The following is a 23,372-nucleotide window of genomic DNA, read 5'->3' on the forward strand; positions in this document are numbered from 1 at the left end:
CCACCTCCCAATCTGCTGCTGGTAGCCTGGTACCCGCGCGGGTTCCTTCCTCCGGTCCTCCCCGAGAGTGGGCGGCGGCCGCAACCGCATATGGCCATTGCCCGCCATAGCCATAGTGGTCCTGACTCCTGAGTGAGTTTTCAGTGGACCTTGGAAGCGTTTGAGGCCCGGCGGCGGCGTATCCGCCGGCCATTGCTTTATTCAATTATTCCCCGCGACGCGCCACTCCTATGGTGTTTCTGATCAAATGGAGCAAGCCTCCAATGGCGCACTGCCGGCGCCTCCACCGCTACCTCTCGTCTGCCTCCGCCAGAGCCGCAGCGCCGATCCCTGCCCGGCACGTGCCCCGGTCGCCCGGCACCACGTCCGCGCAAAGCGCCCGCATACGGGAGCTCGGCCGCCTCGGCCGCTTGCGCGAGGCCAGGGAGGTGTTCGACGCGATGCCCTTCCGCGACATCATCGCCTGGAACTCCATGATCTTCGCCTACTGCAGCAACGGGATGCCCGACGCCGCGAGGTCGCTCGCCGACGCGATCTCCGGCGGGAACCTGCGCACGGGCACCATCCTGCTGTCGGGCTACGCGCGCGCCGGGCGCGTGCGTGACGCTCGGAGGGTGTTCGACGGAATGGGCGTGCGGAACACCGTGGCGTGGAATGCCATGGTTACCTGCTACGTCAAGAACGGGGACATCACCCTCGCGCGCAGGCTGTTCGATGCAATGCCGAGCAGGGATGTCTCGTCATGGAACACGATGCTTACTGGGTACTGCCATAGCCAACTGATGGAGGAGGCAAGGAATCTGTTTGAACGAATGGCAGAACGCAACTTGGTTTCTTGGACAGTGATGATTTCTGGGTATGTTCTGATTGAGCAGCATGGCAGGGCTTGGGACATGTTTCGCACAATGCTATGTGAAGGAATGACACCAGAGCAACCAAACCTTGTTTCTGTGCTTTCAGCTGTACGCCATCTTGGTAAACCTGGCATTCTAGAGAGTATCCACGGTCTTGTGCATAAGACTGGCTTTGAGAGGGATGTTGTCGTCAGCACTGCCATACTTAATGTTTACACTAAGGATGTGAATATGCTTGACACTGCAGTAAAATTCTTTGAAGGCATGGTAGTTAGGAATGAGTACACATGGTCGACCATGATCGCTGCACTATCTCAGGCTGGACGAATAGATGATGCTTTTGCTGTTTACCAGAGAGATCCTCTAAAGTCTGTTCCTAGTCGGACTGCCATGCTGACAGGCCTTGCACGATATGGAAGGATTAATGATGCAAAGGTTTTATTTGACCAGATTCCTGAGCCCAATGTTGTATCCTGGAATGCCATGATTACTGGGTACATGCAGAATGAAATGGTTGATGAAGCTGAAGAACTTTTTAACAGGATGCCTTTTAGAAACACAATATCTTGGGCTGGGATGATTGCAGGGTATGCGCATAATGGGAGGAGTGAGCAAGCTTTGGTTTCACTCCAAGCTCTCCATAGGAACGGAATGTTACCTAGCCTGTCTTGTTTGACTAGTAGCTTCTTTGCTTGTTCAAACATTGAAGCTCTTGAGACAGGAAAGCAAGTTCATTCACTTGCAGTAAAGGTCGGCTGTCAGTTTAATACCTATGTATGTAATGCACTGATTACTCTGTACGCTAAGTGCAGAAACATAGGGTTTGTGAGACAAATCTTTGATCGAATGGCAGTTAAAGATACAGTGTCTTATAACTCTTTTATGACCGCACTTGTACAGAATAATCTGTTTGATGAAGCAAGAGATGTATTTGACAATATGTCAAGTCGAGATGTTGTCTCTTGGACTACGATAATATCTGCATATGCACAAGCTGATCAGGGGAATGAGGCAGTAGAGGTTTTCAGAAGTATGATGCATGAGCGTGAGTTACCAAATCCACCTATATTAACGATACTTCTTGGTATCAGTGGAAGTCTTGGTGCTCCCAAACTTGGACAGCAAATTCACACAGTCGCTATTAAACTTGGAATGGATTCAGGAATTGTAGTGGCAAATGCTCTTGTCTCGATGTATTTCAAGTGTGGTTCTGCAGATTCCCTTAAGGTTTTTGATTCAATGGAGGAACGGGACATTTTTACATGGAATACCGTCATTACAGGCTATGCTCAACATGGCCTTGGAAGAGAAGCTATCAGCATGTATCAACTAATGGTATCTGCAGGAGTGTTGCCTAACGAAGTAACTTTTGTGGGGCTTTTACATGCATGTAGCCATTCTGGTTTGGTTGATGAAGGGCGCCAGTTCTTCGAGTCTATGAGCAGTGATTATGGACTAACTCCTCTACTGGAGCACTATGCTTGCATGGTCGACCTACTTGGGCGAGCTGGTGATGTGCAAGGAGCTGAACAGTTTATTTATGATATCCCTATTGAGCCAGATTCAGTGATCTGGAGTGCGCTTCTTGGGGCATGCAAGATTCACAAGAATGTAGAAGTTGGTAGGAGAGCAGCTGAGAAACTTTTCTCTATTGAGCCATCAAATGCTGGGAATTATGTCATGTTGTCAAATATATACTCCTCCCAAGGGATGTGGGACGAAGTTGCGAAGGTACGAAAACTTATGAAAGAACAAGGTGTGAACAAGGATCCTGGTTGTAGCTGGATGCAAATAAAGAACAAAATGCACTCATTTGTCACTGGAGATGAGGAACATGAGCAAACTCAAGATATATATGCTACCCTTCGGGAGTTATACACTTTGCTAAAGGCCGCAGGGTATGTACCTGACACGGACTTTGTTCTCCATGACATAGATGAAGAGCAGAAGGAGAGCTCGCTTCTGTACCACAGCGAGAAGCTTGCTATTGCTTATGGCCTTCTTGTTACACCCAAGGGCATGCCCATACAGATAATGAAGAATCTTAGAATATGTGGTGACTGTCACACTTTCATCAAATTTGTGTCCTCTGTCACCAAGAGAGAAATTGATGTTAGAGATGGGAATCGATTCCATCATTTCAGGAATGGAAGTTGTTCATGTGGTGATTTTTGGTGATAAATTATCGGAGCACCAGCAGGTCCTCTTCATGCTATCCCCTCAAACACAGGTTGCGGGTTGCCTAATTTCTTCACCCATGTTTTCATTTCCTTTTAGTTTCGATCTGTATCTAAATCTTTTTTCATGTTGTCCCAATTGATCAAAGAGGATTTTGCTATGTGATATTATCAATGGGTTACACAAAAGTTGGCATAAAGATGGGTTTGTACACTAGAAAATTAACACCCACTGGCGGACGCAGTATATGGACATGGGTGTACAGATGTACACCCAATAATTTTGAGAAAAAAATTACAGGCACTATACATTTGTATGTATTGTACATATAAGTAGACCAAATTATGTATATTTGATCCAAGTAAAAGGAGTGTTTGATTGGAGGGACTAAAGCTCAATAAGTATTGTAGCATATTTTTAACTATAACAATTAATGTCTAATTATAGACTAATTAGGCTTAAAAAATTATCCCGCAAATTATTCTCTAGCTGTGTTTTTAGTTTCGTAAATAGTCTATATTTAATACTTCGTGCATATGTCCAAACATTCGATGTGATAGAGACTAAAGTTTAATATGGGTAATCAAACAGGGCCTAAGAGTAAAAAGGCCACGTTTCTTGCCTCCTCGCCTCCACCATCTAGTTGGGTCTGACTGCTAGCTCAAGAAGCAAACTCACGGAGGGAACAGCCAACCAGGAGTGATGCCCTCTGCTCGTCCGTGACGGTGCCTCAAGCACTTGCCCTGCCTACTTAAACTCACCTTTCCCAATTGACCAAAAAATTTTGTTCCCCACCTGCGCCGCTCGGCCACCTAGGGTTTGATTTCAATGGCATTGGCACAAAGTCGACACCAGTAGGCTGCACGACAGCCGCACAGAGAACACACCATGACACAAATAAATTTGTAATGTTCCTTTATCAGTTGAGACTTCACAAATACTATGTATTAACTAATTAATTATACTAATGTACTTTATATTCAAGTACTGTTTGCTTTAAATTGATGGATATTTAGTATATAGTATGCTATAATGGTTTAGTTTTTATGTGTATCTATATACACCATGTACACCCAATCTTCAATTCCTGCGTCCGCCACTGTAATGTCCACATGAAGTTTGAATTGAGTGCAGAGCAAAGCGAGATTCCTTATATGATGTGTTTCTTATCAATGTTGATGTTCCCCCTGGATTGCATTTTGATATACTGATAGTGTAGTTAATCCTGTATTCTTGTTATCATATGACTGGTGTTTTGTACATTTCAGATCAAGGCTGACGGCTGAGTGTAGGGAGAGGCAATACCTTGCCTCTTGGATGTTCATCTCTATATTAAGGAGGTTGTCCATAGGTTAGTCATTTCATCATCACCAAATCATTATAAAAATAATTGATTTATTATGATATTGTTGTGTTCTCTCTACTGAATGTTTATGCTTTGGTGTTCTATGTACTGCTGTAATGTGCACAGATATGCTATGCGGTTCTGGACAATTGATGTTAAGTCTTGCCTCACCAGCATCTGCTTCTGATGATGTGGCTACCTCAGGAGCATCTACCGATTCTGATTTAGCGTGACAGTTAAAGCCGGCCACCAGGATAGAGCTGAAAACTTGAAATGTAAGACCACAACCCTGAAGTTGAAGTGTTGGTAAGAAACTCAGATTGGTGGATAAATGTTTAGCCACCTAGCTAAGAGTTTAAGGACAGATGGTAGGTGTTGGAAATGGAAGACCACGCAGCTCCCTTGTTATGAAACCCAATCAGGAATTGTGGAAAGCTCAAGGACCACTTTCCAAAATGGAAGGAACAGAACAAATCTCAGTTAAAGGAGATATGAGGTAAATTCTTACAAGGTTAGCAATCGTGATTAGAAATTCCAGAAAAGAGGAAGAAGATTGTGGAGGAAAAAAGTGCTCAAAGTAGATGGTGCAAGATGAGTCGTGAGCTTTCCCCCTACATTATTCTGATGTCGCATCAAGGATAAATACCAAGAATGGCCTCTACCATGAGACAACCGTCGGTGATAGTGCTGTTATTCTTCAGCTCAGTCTAGGCAACGTTTCAGAAGATTTCAGTGTATGAACCTGAAACACAGAAGGGTACTTACTTAGATGCGGATAATCATGCATAAGCGCATACAATGACGTGTGCAGTCAAAAAATGGTTGGTGCAAAGCATGCATTGTGGCTCCATTCACCTTTGATCTGATGTCTACCTCCATTGCAAAATGATATGTTTCTCCGACTCACAGTTAGGAGTTAGGACTGACTTTGCATGCAGTGTTCAATACTGTACTCTGAACTGAGGGCTGAGTTTTAGTACCGATCTGAACTCGCATCCAGTTTTCCATAGTGTACTCTGACCTGAGGACTGAGTTTTAGTACCGATCTGAATTCTACACTGTGTTCAGGCAGCTCTTGGTTGTCGAAGCATCAACCACAGCCAGTCCACCAGTCCTTGTTTTATATATTGAATTCAAAGCAAGATGTGAAACATCGCACCCACAGATCCTCGCATCTTTTTTTTTAACACAAGTTTCATATACTCTTTTTTTTTGGTTGGGAACAACCAGGGCCTTGTTTAGTTCCGAAAAGTGAGTTTTCGGTACAGTAGCATTTTCGTTTGTTTGTGACAAATATTATCCAATCATGGACTAACTAGGATCAAAAGATTCGTCTCGTCATTTACAGTTAAACTGTGTAATTAGTTTTTGTTTTTGTCTATATTTAATGTTTCATGTATGTGTCATAAGATTCGATGTGACAGGGAATCTTGAAAATTTTTTGGTTTTTAGGGTGAACTAAACTAGGCCCAGGTAACCTTTGTCCTACCGACCACCAAATACTGCCGAGCCGCGCCGAGACGGGAGAAAGCGAAAGCGAAACCGAGAAACCACTCTGCTTCGCAGCGAGAAATTATAAAAACCGCAGCTCGAGAGCCCAACTTGGCAGCCCGAACAACGGGAGCTCGCCACCTGCGCGTCAGCGTACCCGCGGCCGCACGTAAAGCCACGGCGCCCTCGTCCTCTGCCCGTGCCGAGCTGGTGTGCCGAGACCGAGAGGCCCCCGAACCCGTGGTCGCGTACTCGTGTGGCGTGGGGGCGAGGAACCCAGCGAAAAAGCCTGGGCAACTTGTGCAGCCACGCACGCACGGCGCACACCAACGTTGTTTGTGCTGTGCCCCCGCCCTCTGGGCTCCGCCGCTCCGGGCTCCGGACGGCCGCGGCAAGTTGGAGTGCTAACGACCTGTGCGGAGCCAAAGTGCACCCGTTGTTTTGCTGCAATCCGACGGCGCTTCGCTTTCGTGGCGCCGTGGTCCGCCTCAAAGGATAGCTTCCGATTTGTCCTCCGTGTCCGTGGTCCTCGAGCAAAGCGTTGCCAAACTGCCGATGAATCGTGCGGGGAACTAGAAAGATTTATACACAGATCCAATGAACAGAAGGTACGGAACAAATAATTTCGTGGCTCGACGCATTGGACAGTCAATTGCCACTTGCGAGATGACATTTCAAAGTCGTGTTTTCTGTCGTTTTATTAGAGAAGAAAAGTAGAGGCATCAGGGGGCCGGGAGACGAGACGGGAGAGTACACGGCTTCACGCAGCTTTGGCTGACGGCATCGCGCTCGCGCCGGCCTATGTTGTGTGCCGCCGCTTACTGCCAGAGCTCGCTTGCTCGGTCGGTCTAGAGTCTGGACCAGGGGCTCTAGTTCTCTATCCTCCTTTTTACTCAACCCGGGGGGGATGTTTCTCGTACTCTCTCGTCTGCCTCGCTGATGGCGACAATGGCGAATCCGTGTCAACACCGGCCACGTCACCGGGGTGAAACTTTACCCCATGCTATCATCCAAGATCAATCCCTGCAGTGATCGAATGGAACACACACTTCGATGACTGCACTAGAGCACGAAACCATGTTTGGTATAGTAGATATATATATGTGCCTCACTTTTGAGTCCAGAAGGCAGTAGTACACTGTGATACATCACGAAACAACGAAGGCTCATTCATGGCCAACTACACTTCTTTATGTACATATACACTGGTAGTAATGATCGAACCGAAACCATGGACAGCAGCATGTTGAGGCCATGATCTCCGGGAAAAAGGGGGGAAACACACACGCGCCACGCTTACAGATTGCAGTATTAATAGTTGCTTGCATCATGTTTGGTTTATCCACAGAAGAATGATGCAATTCATTCATGAAAATGCTAGAATTAATATTGCTTAATGAAGCTGTTCCGAATGGCGATCGAGAGGCGCCTCTTGACGGAGATGGCATCCACATCTTGGGCTCGGCCGCCGGCACTGGGGAACTGGGCAGGTGCTGGCATGCCTACATCACCAGCTCCGACACCCACCCCAAGTCCGGCCCGTCCTCCTCCGTGACCGCAGGCAGGACCGGCGCCGACGACGCTGCCTGGGCCTTCCTGAAGCTGAGCTCCCGCATTGCGAGCATCAGCTCCTCCATCTCCGCGTCGGCGGCGTCCAACGACGGCTCGTCGATGGCGTCGACCCACCTCCGGCCCGCCTCCACTGGAGACACCGGCGGCGACTCCCAGAGCGGCGCAAGGGTGGACTTGGGCGAGAGCGAGAGCGAGAGCGGCGAGCACTCGTCCTTGGCCCCGGCGCGGAGCTCGGCCGCGGTGTGCGCGAAGAAGCAGACGCGGCGCCGGCATGCGACGCCCGCGCGGCAGGGGCGGGTGCGGTAGCGGGACGGGTGGAGCCACAGCTCGAAGGTGCCGTGCGCGAACGGGCACGCGGGGCCGCGCGGGCACGCGGCGCCCGGGCGGCGCCGGAAGTCCGGGCACGGCTCCCCCGTGTAGGCGACGCGGCGCGGGTCCCGGCGCCGCGCGGCCTCGCCCGGGTGCGCGTACGGGCACGCCGTCCAGTCGTGGCTCCGCGCGCGCGCGCACCGCCGCACCTTGAACTCGTACATCATGAACTCGTCGTCCGCCTCCGCGTCCTCCTCGCCACCGCCGCCGCGGGCGGCGGAGAGGTACTCCCCCAGCGCCGCGAGGAGCTGCGGCGGGATCTCGACGGCGGCCGGGTCGGCCCACGACACGCCCAGAGGGAGGGACGCCGGGTCCAGCACCAGGTGCTCGTAGCTGTGGGTGTGCTGCTCACGGCTCACCATGCCGGCGCTCACTGCCTCAGACCCTCCACTCGTAGCTGCGGGTACGGTGGTGCTGGGGAAGAAAAGAGAGGAGTGTGGTGGTGGTGACCGTGCCTTTGCTGAGGTTAACAGCCGTGGGGTGGGTGAAGCGGGTTTTATAGGTGGCGCGCTCGCACGAGATGGACGGGGTCGACGTCGACGCGCGCCCGCAGTTGGGTCGGGCGGGGGCGGCATCGAGGGCATGGGCGGTATTGAGGGCTCTGTTGGTTGCCGAGCTATCGGAGGCTGGCGTGGCTGCGTGGGGAGAGGTGGTTTTGGCGCGGGGCGGGGTACGTGGGGGCGCGGGGCGGGTACGTGGAGCGGCGTGGAGGCCCGTGCTGCATGTTGCTCGCCACGTCGCGGGCCTCTCGGCGAAGGAAGTGGGCGGCCTGCCGCAGTGCCGCCTCTCTCTCGATGGAGGGAGGTAGTTTCTTTAAGCTTTTGCGGCTGATCCGTGGAGGTTTCGCTACGTCAATTTTCCATTTCTGGGAGCCTACTAGGAGTCAGGAGAGCTGCGCTGCGCAGCTTGGACACGCACACGTAGACAGATGCATCACTGCTCTTGTCGGTTCAGCCATGCCCCTCCCAGGCCTTGTTTAGTTCACCCTGAAAACCAAAAAGTTTTCAAGATTCTCCGTCACATCGAATCTTGTGGCACATGTATGAAACATTAAATATAGACGAAAACAAAAATTAATTACACAGTTTAGCTGGAAATCACGAGACGAATCTTTTGATCCTAGTTAGTCTATGATTGGATAATATTTGTCACAAACAAATGAAAGTGCTACAGTTCCAAAAAGTTTTCACTTTTCGGAACTAAACAAGGCCTGAGAAGAGGCACTTGGACATGGACATTTGTTTTTTTATTATTCTACAGGTAGTAGTACTATAGAAAGTATATACTTCCGTGCACCTTAAATACTCTTATCGCCGAGCGATTCGCGTCAGCTGACTCGGGAGGTTACGAGCTTTCCCTACGGACATTTCCGCCCGCGGTAAATAACGCGCGCTGAACCTTTTTTCCATCTTTGCTTTGCTTGGCATTCGAATGAAGCGTGAAATGGTTGGATGATTTTCCTTTTTTGACGAGATTCACGAGAAAATGGTTGGATGATTGAACCAGTGGCGTCTGCAACTCTGCATGCAGCGATCCCATTCCCAGGTGACGAAATCCTCCGTAATACACTAATATGTTCGTCACTGCCGCACCGGAACAGCAGTACAGCACTCCATCTCCAGCCACTCCGCGTGCTCAAAGAGTCACAGGCGTCCTTGGTAATAATGCCGGACGAGACGGGGCGGGTCTGCCGAGTCCGCGCGTGGCTGATCATCCCTCGCGCCGTCGCGCGGGTACGCCTCGTGTTCGTGAAGGCCGAGGTGTGAATCGGTGGTGATGATGATGCGGTGCGCTGCAAAGCACTGGCCACTGCAGACTGCCGCCGGCTCGGCCGAACCTGGGGAACGAACGAAACAGCGGCAGGCCGGCGTCCACCGACTGACGACACATGATATGGATAATTACAAAATTTTTTAGATTTCTCGTCACATCGAATCTTTAGACGCATGTATAGAGTATTAAATATAAATAAAAATAAAAACGAATTGCACAATTTGGTCGGAATTTACGAGACGAATCTTTTGAGCCTAGTTAGTCTATAATTGGACAATATTTGTCAAATACCAACGAAAATGCTACAGTGTCGATTTTTTTAAAAAAATTGAAACTAAACAAGCCCTAAGAACTAGCGCTAACGCTGCCAAGTGCCAACAAGTAGTCTAGGCAACACATTCGGTGGTGGATGCTGGATAGGCTCGCGCGGGATTTCACGTGCGGATCGAAGGAGCAGCAGGGACGCACCCACGGCTACGGGCGCACGGCACGCATGTTTCGCTGCGTGGATCAAGCCGCCGCCGCCACACCACATGCATGCCCACGATGCTCGCGTGCTTTCTTAGCCATTAAAAAATTCGCTAGACAAATTATATAATTAACTATTTTTTATTTATATTTAGTAATTTATGTATATGTTATAAAATTTAATATGACGATAAATATTAAAAAAAATTATTTTAGATGTAACTAAACAAGGTTGAATGTGTAATCTTCGATCCGGTACTCGGCAATCCTCTTTGTTTAGTCTTTCTTCTTTATAGGCTTTGCTGGACTGTCCTGGATTTCCAAATCGTAAACTTGGGCTTTATTTAGTTCACTCCAAAAGTCAAAAAATTTTTAAGATTTTTCGTTACATTAAATCTTATGGCACATACATAGAGTATTAAATATAGACGGAAACAAAAATTAATTGTATAGTTTGCCTGTAAATTACTAGATTAATCTTTTAAGTCTACTAGTTAGTCCATGATTGAATAATATTTATCAAATAAAAATAAAAATATTACAGTACCAAAATTCAAAATATTTTTGGAACTAAACAAGTGCATGAGAAGAAATTGCCGTGCTCACATGGTAGTCACAAATGCGCAGTGGATTACACGCAAGATCCGTTAGACGGGTTTTCTCATTATTTCGTCGTGTTGTTTTCAGGATAGCATTTTTTTTTATTTAGGCCTTATTTAAATCTAAAAAGTTTTTAGATTTTGAGACCGTAACATTTTTATTTTTATTTAATAAATATTGTTCAATCATGAAGTAACTAGATATATAGAGTTTTTTTAGAGGGTACAACATATTGCATATAACCTACACACTCACACCATGCACACACAAACACGTGCGTTTTGGAAAAAGAAAAATTGCAAGACCAAAGGTTGAACCATGGTGAATAGCATCCCATCCGACAGCACCATGGTGAATAGCATGCCATCCGACAGCTCTATCCTGGACCAAAGCCTTTAGGCCTTGTTTAGTTCCCAAAAACTACCAAAAATTTTCAAGATTTCCCGTCACATCGAATTTTAGGACACATGCATGAAGCATTAAATATGGATAAAAATAAAAACTAATTACACAGGTTACCTGTAAATCGCGAGAAGAATCTTTTGACCCTAGTTAGTCTATGATTGGAGAATATTTGCCACAAACAAACGAAAGTGCTACAGTAGCCGAAGCCAAAATTTTTTGCAAACTGAACAAGGCCTTAGATTTGGTCACTGCGGCGAGCTTGCAGATCAAGCTCAAGCTGGGCCAGATCAAGCTGGGCCAACAGCCCAACACAGACCACTTAACGGACTGTTCGACAACACAGACCATTCAGCCCACAGTTCACTTTACAATCGATCCATCGTCGTGGACGCCAACTCTTGTCATCTCGTGGTCGTGATTCGTGGGAACAGGCGTAGGCGCGCAGCCCAGTCCGAGGCGCTCGACGGCTCAAGGCTGTGGCTTTTGACCGGTGAGAGGTGGGACACGACGACGGTGACGGTGAGGCGGTGACCGCCTGACTGGCGGATCGTGGCCCCGATCCACAAGGGACGGCTCCGCACCTCGCGATTCTGCCTCTGCTCAGCAGCCATGCCGTTGAGGCGGCGACAGCCGCGGCGGCCGGAGACGGGTGCGGCGGAGAGGTACAGGGAGATGCGGATCGGGGCTGCGCTGTCGCGGCCCTGGGACTATCCCACGGCCTGCGGCGAGCTTGCAGCGCTCCTGCGCCTCGGATACGCGGACCTCCCTAAGGCAGCCCAGGCGCTCGTTGCCTCCGATGTGCTGCTAGCGTTTCGCCTCCTTCCCGAGTAAGCCTCCTCCTCCAATCATCCATGCATCCAGCATCCCTGATGTGCGGGATTGCCGAATTCGTTTGATTATAGCCCGTTGATAATAGTTTGCTGCCCGGAAAATTTAGCCGCCAGCCCCGTGGATATGTGTTGATGATGATTGATCTTTTTTACTTGCGTGCGCTTGTCTTAGATGCTTATTATTGCTAGCATGTTCTATCTGCAGTGTCCATGTAATATTTTTCTTAGAGCAACAGAGATTGTAGGTATGCAAATCCATATCTCTTCTTCAGGCTGATACAGCATTCATGTAGCTCTCTCATCAATGTTGCCGATGGTTTGAGTATACATTGTACTAGGTTGTCTGTTCTTACCTTAGTATCTTATAAGCACTTTTTATGCCGACATTAGAGTAGCTCTGTTGTTGAAACATCGCTCGAAATATTTCTGCCAGTAGCTGGTGTAAGGTGCCACTTTGACATGCTTGTTCTGGGATGATTAATTGATCACCAATGATATGTAAAAATAACAAAGGTAATATTGATGACTACTACATTGTAGAGAAAATTTGTGTTATATTCCCTCATCTGCAAAACCGAACTTAAAATCTTATGTATAGTTTGCACAAGGAAATATACTGTTATGTAATGAGATTACTGATATATGGATGTGCTTGATCTGTTCACAATTAATACAAGAAGAATCAAAATCAATATCCAGTCCATTATAAGAAGCAAAAAGAAGGCTCCATCGTAGACAGGCTTACAAATATAAATAGGATGAGATTACCTTATCAGTTTATGCTTTACAAAACAATTGTCGTAGCTTGTGCACAAGTTCTCTCTCTGTTTTTCTTATTTCTTTTAAGAAAAACATAAAGCAGGAGCACTGCTATTACATATAAGAAGGATGCAAGCAGGGTTCAACAAAGTCTTTACTACAGAATAGCTGAAAGAACTTGAAAAGATACAGCAAGGCATTCAGCTACGGCAAGTTCTCAACAAGCCTGCCTGCACAAGTGAACCTCCTTTTTGATAAGCTGCAACACCTGCACTGGTTGTTGAAATCTGCCATCAGAGACTCTGCGATTTCTTTCCCTTCCATAATCCAAGTGGTATAGATCATCAGTGCCGCCTTTCTTCGTTGCTTCTGTCTGGGCAGGTTGCTGAGAAAGGCATGCCACCAGTCTCCTACTGAAGCATTGTCAGCCAGTACCTGGACTGTAATCCCTTTCCAACTTCTGGCAAAGAACCAGGCCTCTTTACTGAATGTGCATTGCAAACACAGATGTGTCGCCAATGCTTGCTCCTGATCACACAGCAAGCACTTAGATCACAGTTACATTACTAGCCGCAAGTTTGTCTGCTGGTCTGAACCAAAAGCCAAGCAAAGAATTTTTGCTTTCCTTCAGCATGTGCCTTCCAAATTGAGTTTCCATCAAATCTGCTGAAGGAGACACTGCACTGAATGCTGAAAGCTGACTTCATGCTGTAAATTCCACCAGTCGTCCGACACCACACAATCTCATCGGGCTGGTTGTAAAATGTCGCCTGCTCAACCTGCCCCACAGTTTGATGAATTCTACCAGCTCTTCTATTATGGGCATTCTCCAAAGCCCTCTTGTCCTTCGAGTTCTCTAGATCCTCACGACCTGTTCTATTCTTTCTCCATACTATTTGCTAGTTTGTACATATTTAGTGCGATGCCCATTGGCACTTGGCCATCCACCCAAGAAGACTGCCATAATCTGGCCCTGCAGCTATCTCCACTTTCCACAAAGGCGCTTGCTCTGAACAGCTGCCTTTCAACCGCGTTGCACGGTGGCACCGTGCCTACCCAAGGATGGTGTGGTTCTGTCCATTCATACTAGAGCCAGTGCAGCTGTAGTGCTCTACTGAACATGCTGAGGTCCAGGATCCTCAGATCCTCGGACTTATTTGGACAACTCGCTTTTGGGCACTTTTTTAGTAAATACAGTCTCCACTTATGACTGTTGGTGGGTACTCATACCCACTCCCCAAATCCACATCCACATCAAATGGGTAAGGATATGAATAGAAAATTATTTAGCCATTTGAAATGGGTAATACCTACTAGAGTACTAGTACCCAATGATGATCAAGTAGCACTCCAACTCCAAGCACCTCTCTTCTAATAGCTTGATCATTACCCACTGGGCTCGGGCAAATGGATATGGATGATACTGGGGAGGGTGACGAATGGACAATGATGATCTGGGTTTGGGTGTCGGCAAGCATGGGTGTGCTCAAACCCTCCCCAGTGACAGGTATATGTCCGCCATTAGCTTCCGTGGGTCCTTTCCACAGAAAACTCCTGATCTCGTCAATCTTCCTCAAAAAATACCCAGGCAGGTAGGTTGGCAGCTACCTTATCAACGAGCATCTGAATGTCAACTCTCCAGAGCTTCCTCTCCTGATCTCGTCAATCTTCCTCAATACCCACTTTTTGAGATCAAACAGTAGGACACTGAGGTGAGCATTGAGTTCAAATAGTTAATCACCCTGCAAGATTCAGGAGACGTCTAGGCAGGTAAGTTGGCAGCTACTTATCAACGAGCATCTGAATGTCAACTCTCCAGAGCTTCCTGAGATGCAATGGCAAACCGAGATGTTTGCAGGGAAAAATATTGATTGAACAGGGAAAAGATTCCATGATTTCCTCCAGATCAAGTCCATCACAACCAATAGGGATGTTGCTAAATCACACCCTTTTTTGTGGATTGGTTCTCATCCCCGATGCCTGGTCAAAAGCCTCAAGTAGCTGATGGAGAACCTGTACCTCCTCTTTGACAGGATGAACGAAAATGGCTGCATCGTTTGCATAAATACTTGCATGAATCTTTATTGCCCTATTATGCAGATGAGAGAGCAGGCTTTCCTCAGTAGGTCTGATCAGCAAGTGTAGGTAAGAATGGACAGCATGGACGACCATGAGTCACCCTGGCAAAAACTTATTGCAGAAGTTCTCTAGTTCATTTCCTCAGGCTTTAATAGTATCCCCTTGTTAATGTGTCTTGTTTCTGTCAATGCTTTGCTCTGGTTTTGATGCCTCTGACGTTACACTGATTTTGTGCTTCATGTTTGCTGGAATATCTGGAGATATCTGTGCTTCCAAAGATCATTTTCTCATGTTGTGATTTGCAGTTAGTTTTCAGATGGTTATAATCTATGGTGTGTAGTTTCATGTTAAACTATGTTATTCACTTAACTTCAATCCTCAATGATATTGCTACAGAATACATTGTATTAACTGATTCTTTTCCCACAGTGTGCAGACAGGATATGCAGTAAGCACTGCTAATGTTCTTCTCCAAGCGGTAGAAGTTGCCCTACCAAAGCAAAAGAAGGCGCAGGCTGTTTCAGAGTTCAAGCACTCTATTATTGCACATAAAAGGCGTTCAAGAGTCCAACAAAATTCAGGTACGTGATAGGTTCCTTTTCCATGGTGTAACTGCATCAATGTAACCCTGTTTAGTGTGAACTTGATATCTTGAGCCCATTCAGTTCTTGAACATATTTGGTGACTGGGAAATTGCTGCACCAGCTGTGTCTTTTATTCTGTGCTGTGCTACCATAAATGTACACACAGGCCATTTTGTTAATTTAGTCTTCCAAGTTTTATGAGCTGATTTCAGAAATTTCTCTTGATGGTCTGTTAGGATAGTAAACATGATAAAATCATAAAGTTTGGCTTTAAGTAAAAGCTTATAAATGTTACTATGTTATCTTGTATAGACATGTATCTTCAGACGTCCTGGTGTTCTTGATTCATTTTACCAAAAGGATCAGAGCTTGAACATTTTCAAAGTAACTAACTAGTTGGCTTAAGATTCAGCCTCCTTTGAAGACTTAGGAGTATTACAAGCCTTTTTGACATAAGAGGACTACAAGCCTTAGCACTTACTAATACAAGGTATTGTGATGTGTTATTTTCAATCCATTTGACAGGTTCACCAGACATACCACAAGATATACTTGTTCATATCTTCAGTTTCCTGGACATGCATTCTTTGGTAGCAGCAGGTCTTGTCTGCTGGTATTTTTCTTTTCTTCCCTGTAAAGATTTTCAAAATAATATGGTGCTTTCTTGTTGATCACACCTTTTGTCTTCCTTAGAAGGTCTTGGAATTCAGCGGCAAATGACAACAAACTGTGGAAGATGAATTACTCGATTTTCTTTGGCCTCAGCCATTTGAGTTGCAACAACATCCCTGTATCTGGTGTGCACTACAGCATGAATTCAGTGTCAGATTATCCAAGCTTTAGCTGGAAGGAGTCCTTCCACAGTAAGTATGAAGGTAGGGGTGGCTTTCCTCCTTTTGCATATAATTTGAGTTAAAATGCACAATTTCCATGGTTATCCTCTAAAACAAGGATGTAATATTTTACTGCAGAATGTGCGTCGTGGAAATTTGCATCAAATAGAGCATTTTGTGCACATTGCAGATCAGTTATTTGGCTGAGCAACCTCACATGTGCTTCTCCACACCATTGCCCTAAGAATAGACAAGATGAAGTAAAATTACGGCCTCTGTTACCTGATACAGTAAGTTGTTTAACCCTATGGTGGTTTGGACCTAGCACATCGTACCTTTTATCTAATTTGCAGATTGTTATATACAACACCGTTAAACTATATATTCTGTCTGATCAGCTGTACAAATTTATCCATATAATAATCTCAATCTGTTTTCCTTTTCACCGAGGGTGTATGCACTGAACCTTCTACTTAACCGTATCCTGGACCAGGTTGCTAAATACATATTGCACGTTGAAGATCTAGCAGCTTCATCATCTGAAAGTGATGACACGGATGACTCCGATTACGAGAATTGGCACCCAAGATTTTGGGTGTTATAGTAGGACAATAATATTCGGATTATCAGATTGTGACAGTTTTTCAATTTTCTGGTAATCAGCTGTTGTATGTCCCCTGTTGTATGTAGCAACTGCAAACATGACTCGTCAAAGTGAATGAAACACATTGCATTGCAAATTGTAGTCTTGGTACAACTATATTTTTGTAGCAGCAAAAGGAGGGTGACCAAAAAAATCTATAGTAGCACCTGCACGCTTTGATAGAAGCAGCTCCTGCTAAGAGCCAGTTTGGCTGCTCCAGATTCTAGATTCTTTGTGGAAATTTATTGTCTTTAAGAAGTAATTCTGACTAGAGCTAATTCTTTACGACTCTCTAGGATAAACTCAATTTCTCCGACTAAGGTCTTGTTTAGATACACCCAAAACTTTACAAGATTTCCCATCACATCGAATCTTGCGGCACATGCATGGAACATTAAATGTAGATAAAAAAGATAACTAATTGTACAGTTTAATCATGAGACGAATCTTTTAAGCCTAGTTGCTCTATGATTGGATAATGTTTGTCAAATAAAAACGAAAGTGCTACAGTGTCAAAATCCAAAAAAATTTTGGATCTAAACAAGGCCTAAAGTTGATTCACTGTGATTCTATGCGTGAAGTGAATCAGTCGTCCTTGTAGTTCTCATAATTATTTTTTTCAGCTCCCTCATCTTTATAGTTCTTTTAGTTCATTTTAGAGAATCACTTTGCTGAAAATCAGCTTTAGTATCCCTCTCATTAAAATACTGTTCGAAGAGCTTCTCCTGGATTTTTTCGCAAAAAAAAAAAAACTTCTCCTGGATTTACAAAGTAAAGAATCACTCATTAAAAAAAACAGCGAAGGATCCCTCACTAAAAAATAAAAGATTGTTTGGCAGAGCTTCTCTTGGATTCACAAAAACAGCAAATAATCACTCATAATTAAAAAAATTCTTTGGGTGAGCTTCTGTTTGATTCAGCCAAACTGGAACTAAAAGTTATTGAAAACTACCAGAAGGTATCAACGGAAGCATCAAATATATCAATAACCAGCGAGAACAATTCATCGTAGCCCTAGGTCCGGTTATGAAATAGCACTAGATATATATTACAAACACCGAGGGAACCACCACTTCCAAGGAGGGTAATGTTAAACTGGGAATTCATAACACAATTCTGCGTAACCTTAGATAATTTAGCACATTGCTACTGACCACACTAATACACTAGAACACGTCCAGGTATTTACCATCACATGGAGACATGGAATCACATTCATCCTTCAAAACCGACAAGTAATGATCAAAAGACATGATAAATCACCGCAGACCCTTGTCTGATTGTGCTCTTCTAATGTTGCTTCTTGTCTTTTAATGGGCCCTTCGGAATCTTTGATAGGCATTTCTCGTCGAAGATGGCATAGTACTTCTTCAGCTCGACCATGGCCTTCTCACCAAAAGCATCAACCTTATCCTCATGCTTCTCATACAGGACCGGCACAGTGTACAATACCATAAAAACTGCATAAAAGAAAACCATAATTGAATACTGTTTCTTAACACATCAAAGAACGTTAACAACAAATAATTACCTATGTAGGACAAGGTGAGGAAATTGCAGCAGCTCCCAAGAACAGAAAGGATCCATAGTCCTGCAATCACCTGACAATAGAGATAAGCACATTAGATACATTCTGAAAGAATTGCCTTAATTAACATATATATACAGAACAAAATCCTGCCAGTCAACATACAATCAGAAATTTCTTCAGGTCATGGCCTTGGCCGATCTCCCTCAAGGTAGCAAATCCCCTGTTGATCTCATATCTCAGGGAACGTGCAACATTCACAGCCAGGTCCTCTGGGATCTTCACCTCAGGGATGTTAGGAGGAGACCTAAATAGCCATGGCAAATATGTCACAATCCAAAAGATATGCTAATCAACAACAGGTCAATAGGTGATATATGCTCTTAATAAAATGCAAGGTGAAAATAATAGGGGGTGCAGCCATGCAGAACAATCATGCTGATGCTGCATAAACATGTAAGCTTTGTTAAACTAGCACGATCAGCATAAATAAAACCTTACTAAGGCAAAGGACAGCAGCAGTTTAAGGGATCCCACTAACTCACTTGTTGATGAAAGTCGTGGCATTGGACCAGAGGAACAGGATGGCCAGGGTGAGGATGAGGCAGTGGCATAGCAGGGTGAGGAGGTGGTAATCCATGACCTCAAACAGCAGCCAGATGGCAGTTGCGCCTGCGAGCACCCCACCAGAGATTCTCTTGTTCCTCCATAGAAACAGATCCGCCGCTGCAAGCATGATCACAAGCACATCAGAACAAAGCCCCCAAAAAACAATTGGGGACAATGCTCGCTAGCAAACAAACAGAATCTCTGGGTTTAAGGGTAACCCATGCTACAAATTACCACACAAGCACAAAACAAAACCCCAAATAAACAATTGGGAACAATGTTCACTAGCAAACAAACAAAGAATCGGAGGTTTAAGGGTACTGTAACGCATGGCGGCATGCTACAAATTAACCAGCGAGCTACTGTAACGCATGCTACAAATTACCCAGGAGTAGAAAGCTACTGTTACTCGCTCATAGAATCACCCTGTTACTAGCTTATAGAATCACACGCAGTTACTGTTACTAGCTTATAGAATCACCCGATCACTTAGTCCTGGCGACAGACAGTAATCTGATCACGTCATACTCGCATCGTGGAGACAATGCCGCATAAAGTTGACCCGGACCGCACCGGATCGGAAGTCGAGCGGTTTTCCACACGCTAAGATCTCTCCCCCGGGAATTTGCTTGTGTCCACACGAGGAACAAATGCGGTGCGGCTACAGATTAACAGTTCACCAACACTAAACAGTGAAGCAAAGCCAGACGCTGTTGGATCTATGTATATATAAACCAAACAAGACAAAGCCCCCACAGGTGGAGATCGGAGAAGAGGCTTGAGGTCCGGGGCTTACGCTTGCCGCCGCCGAGGACGGAGTGGACGGGCTTCTCCCGGCCGAAGAGGCGGTAGATCTTGGCCTTCACGGCGGCCGTCGCCGACGAGTGCTCGTCGTCCGAGTCCGACGACGACGACGACGAGCCGCTCCCGCGGCCGTGGAGCTTGTCCGAGATCTTGTCCAGCACTGACCCGCCCGACTCCTCCCTGTGCTGCTCTGCCATGGCTGCCACCGCTAGCCCGCTTGCTCTCTCTCTCTCTCTCTCTCTCTCTCTCTCTCTCCCTCTCCCCTCTCCCTCCTTGCTCCGCACGCGGCTTCTGTAGCAAGCCAACCAGCAACAAGCTTTTCCCCTCTCCCTTCTCTTTTTCTTCCCCCGACGTGTTCGGGCCGCGCGCTTTATGCGCGGCGCGGCGCGATCTTGGCCGTCGGTCCGGTCGCGCCGGGCCGTGTGATCCGTCCGTCGTGCCTGCGTTAATCTAGCCTTTTAATTATTCAATTCGCGCAGTTATGTGTCGACGTAACGCTGCGTGCGTGTCCCGTCCCCCACGGGCCACGCGGCCACGGGTGGTGTGCGGCCCCACTCTGCTGGGCCCGCCTGTAAGCTACGTAGGGTGGATCGTTCGGTGGGGGAGAAAGAATCGCGGGTCGCTTCGTCATGTCCCCTCTGTGTGGGGCCGTGGCGAGGGCGGAAATCGCGAGGAGGACACCGGACCTGGCGACGCGTGTCGTGCCAGGACTTTCGCCGGCATCCGGGTCCGTCCGGCCGGGCGCAGCGGAGCCGAGGCGTGGGGCCAACAGGATGAGTGCTTGACCGCTCGAGTCGAACTCGGCCCTACGTCAGAAGCTTCAGGGCTGTCGAAGCATCTTCTTGCGGGCCAAGGCCTTGTTTATTTCCCAAAATTTTTCAAGATTTCCCGTCACATCGAATCTTACGGTACATGCATAAAGCATTAAATATAGACGAAAACAAAAACTAATTACACAGTTTACCTATAAATCGTGAGACGAATCTTTTGATCCTAGTTAGTCTATGATTGGATAATATTTGCCACAAACAAACGAAAGTGCTACAGTAGCGAAATCCAAAAATTTTCTCAAACTAAACAAGGCTCAAGTCCATCTTATCTACTGGGGGCCTTGTTTAGTTCTAATTTTTTTTTACAAAATAGGAATAATATCACTTTTGTTTGTATTTGACAAATATTATCCAATCTTAGACTAACTAGACTTAGAAGATTCGTCTCGTCAATTTCGACCAAACTGTGCAATTAGTTTTTATTTTCATCTATATTTAATACTTCATGCATGCGTCTAAAGATTTGATGTGACAGATAATCTGAAAAATTTTACAAAATTTTTTGGGAACTAAACATGGCCTAGCTTTGTAGTTAAGCAAATGGAATTTTCGCTCTCTTGTCGGCTAAGGAAACGATAATTTCCTCCTGTTAACCTACACGTTGCAAAACAAAGTCTGCATCACAGATTTTTTAACTTTTATTATACGTCGGAAGAAATAGTTCGGAAACACTCTAACGATCGAAAAAACTTGCAAAAAGAGGTAAATAAACGTCTAATGCTCTACCAAATAAACGTCATTACATACCAACACGTCATCAAGATTAAAATGAAATCATCTATAAAATAACCCCAGCAATAGAGCATTTCACTTTGTTGTTTCCAAGGCTAAGCAAAGCATTTAATTGCTGCAAAATAATTAGATCACATGCAAGATGGTGAAATGATTTGGCCCTCAGTGGGGATTTCATCCTGTTTCACCGCGTGGGAAACAACGCCCGCGGGGTTTCACCATGGTGAAACTACTTCCTTCTCTCTCCTCTTTGTTTAATGCAAAAAGTGCAATTTTTCTGACATGGCGCTCACATTCATAAATGTGCATGATATCGTGATGAAACCCCCACTTTGATTGGTCTAATAGGTCTTGTTTAGTTAAAAAAAAAATTTGCAAAATGGATACTATAGTACTTTTATTTGTATTTAATAAATATTATCCAATTATAGATTAACTAGGCTCAAAAGATTCGTCTCGTAAATTACAGACAAATAATATAACTAATTATTATCTGTATTTATATTTAATGTTGAATGCATGCGCCATAAAATTCGTTGTGACGCTGATTTTTTTGTAAAATTTTTTGGCAAAACCTAACGAGATGAGATTCTTTCTATTCTCCGGGCAGCTTATCAATGGCTCCACCAGCGCGATTCCGATGGCCGGCTAGCTGCCGACGCGAAGGTTCAAGGGTCACATTCCACCCTGCCATAGAGCATCTCCAGCATGCTACCTAAACCCACTATCTATCCTATTTTTGAGTAGTGGATGTCAAAAAACGCACTCCAGCAGACTACCTATGTGGCTACCTACTTTTGTTGGCCCAACAAATTTCTCTTCCCACTATCTACTTCTGTTGGGCCAACAAATCATCCTACCTATTTTCTTCTACACCGTTTCCTTCCCATGCCCGATGATTTCTTCCTTGCGACTTCCGTCTGCCACCACCAAAAAGCCGATGTGGCCCTCCCCAGCATCCCATCCCTCCCAGACAGACCTCCCCGGCAACGCCCCACACCGGATTTGGCTTCCCCCGCGCGCGGCGAGCCTCACGACAGCTCTTCTAAGTGCGAGCATGAGCACTCTTCCCAGTGCGGGCGTTCCTGTCCCCAGTGGCGACCTCCTCCGCCCCCTCGTGACCTCCCCACGGTGGCCTTCCCTGACACAGGCGCATGATGAGGACGAGGGTGCCTCCTCAGCACGGGCGCATCTTCTCACCGGTGTAGAGAACAAGAGGGAGAAGATGACAGCATGGCCCCACATGTCATTTACTCCGCAAATGAATTTAGGTAGTATGTTTTAGGTAGTGCTGCTGGAGTTTGAGGCAAAATATAAGTAGTAGAAAAATAGCTAGCTACCCAAATAAACATTTTGGTAGTCTGATTTAGGTAGCACTGCTGGAGATGCTCAAGCGCCCATGAGGCTATGAGCCCATGACCTACCTGGTAACAGAATTGTGACCGAGATGAAGGACACTAAACAACAAGGTCGTTGTAGTATAGTGGTGAGTATTTCCGCCTGTCACGCGGACGACCCGGGTTCGATCCCCGGCAACGGCGTTTTTTTTGTCGTTTCGTACTTTCGTTCTGTAATCTGTGCAGCCTTGGCAACTGCAACGCTTGTTTTCCCCAGCAACCATGCAAAAGCAAATTCATTTTTGTATAACCTTTACGTCAATTTAATAACTAGTATTTGTTTCTGCAGAATGTGCGTGCTGCACATCGATGCACCACAATCTTGGTAGTTTTAATTTATTGGCATAACCTTATGGTTTAATAGGATTTGTTCCCGTGTTTTTTTTTTCACTGACTTTGATAATTTTTTTCTTTTGCAGGAAGAAAACGATTTGAAAATATGTGTTTGAAATGTGGTAGGTATTTTTACGGGAAGATAACGAGTATATGATGATATTTTAGAGAGTCATGATTTTATTAGAGAGTATATATCGTCATCAGCAATTCACCGATTACTACTATCACATCATCGCAACAATTACGAGTCTGTTCGCTTATCCGAAAAGCTATGGCTGAAAGTACTGAGAGAAAAATATTATTGAATGACTGGCAAATTGGACAGATAAGTTTAAGCGAATAGGCTCTACATT

The 23,372-nt window shown here is 45.8% G+C and overlaps 4 protein-coding genes and 1 non-coding gene across 6 annotated transcripts; 3 read left to right on the forward strand and 2 right to left on the reverse strand.

Moving 5' to 3' along the window:
- Window positions 1-5,577, forward strand: LOC110429997 (pentatricopeptide repeat-containing protein At4g14050, mitochondrial-like). 2 transcript variants are annotated; one of them, XM_021446780.1, is made up of 3 exons: window positions 1-3,084; window positions 4,301-4,383; window positions 4,504-5,577. In XM_021446780.1, exon 1 carries the CDS (start codon window positions 231-233, stop codon window positions 3,030-3,032), a length of 2,802 nt encoding a protein of 933 aa, XP_021302455.1. In that variant the 5' UTR covers window positions 1-230; the 3' UTR covers window positions 3,033-3,084; window positions 4,301-4,383; window positions 4,504-5,577. The 2 variants fall into 2 exon arrangements, with proteins under 2 accessions (XP_021302455.1, XP_021302456.1); XM_021446781.1 differs by having other exon boundaries at window positions 4,301-4,372.
- LOC110430358 (zinc finger CCCH domain-containing protein 37-like) lies at window positions 6,934-8,295 on the reverse strand. The gene has a single exon (XM_021447962.1). The coding sequence runs from the start codon at window positions 8,169-8,171 to the stop codon at window positions 7,371-7,373; it is 801 nt and encodes a 266-aa protein (XP_021303637.1). The 5' UTR covers window positions 8,172-8,295; the 3' UTR covers window positions 6,934-7,370.
- On the forward strand, window positions 11,500-16,900 carry LOC8084433 (F-box protein At5g52880). The gene is made up of 6 exons (XM_021447600.1): window positions 11,500-11,882; window positions 15,153-15,304; window positions 15,833-15,920; window positions 16,004-16,182; window positions 16,279-16,430; window positions 16,634-16,900. The coding sequence occupies exons 1-6, from the start codon at window positions 11,665-11,667 to the stop codon at window positions 16,742-16,744; spliced, it is 900 nt and encodes a 299-aa protein (XP_021303275.1). The 5' UTR covers window positions 11,500-11,664; the 3' UTR covers window positions 16,745-16,900.
- Window positions 17,742-20,069, reverse strand: LOC8084434 (reticulon-like protein B1). Its single transcript, XM_002441366.2, has 5 exons — window positions 19,717-20,069; window positions 18,857-19,037; window positions 18,477-18,618; window positions 18,315-18,384; window positions 17,742-18,243 (listed from the first exon to the last, which is right to left on the reverse strand). Exons 1-5 carry the CDS (start codon window positions 19,919-19,921, stop codon window positions 18,074-18,076), a joined length of 768 nt encoding a protein of 255 aa, XP_002441411.1. The 5' UTR covers window positions 19,922-20,069; the 3' UTR covers window positions 17,742-18,073.
- On the forward strand, window positions 22,756-22,827 carry TRNAD-GUC. The gene has a single exon. It is a non-coding gene; the product is annotated as a tRNA-Asp (tRNA).

Source organism: Sorghum bicolor, chromosome 9 (assembly GCF_000003195.3).
Source record: "Sorghum bicolor cultivar BTx623 chromosome 9, Sorghum_bicolor_NCBIv3, whole genome shotgun sequence".
NCBI classification, from domain to species: Eukaryota; Viridiplantae; Streptophyta; class Magnoliopsida; order Poales; family Poaceae; genus Sorghum; species Sorghum bicolor.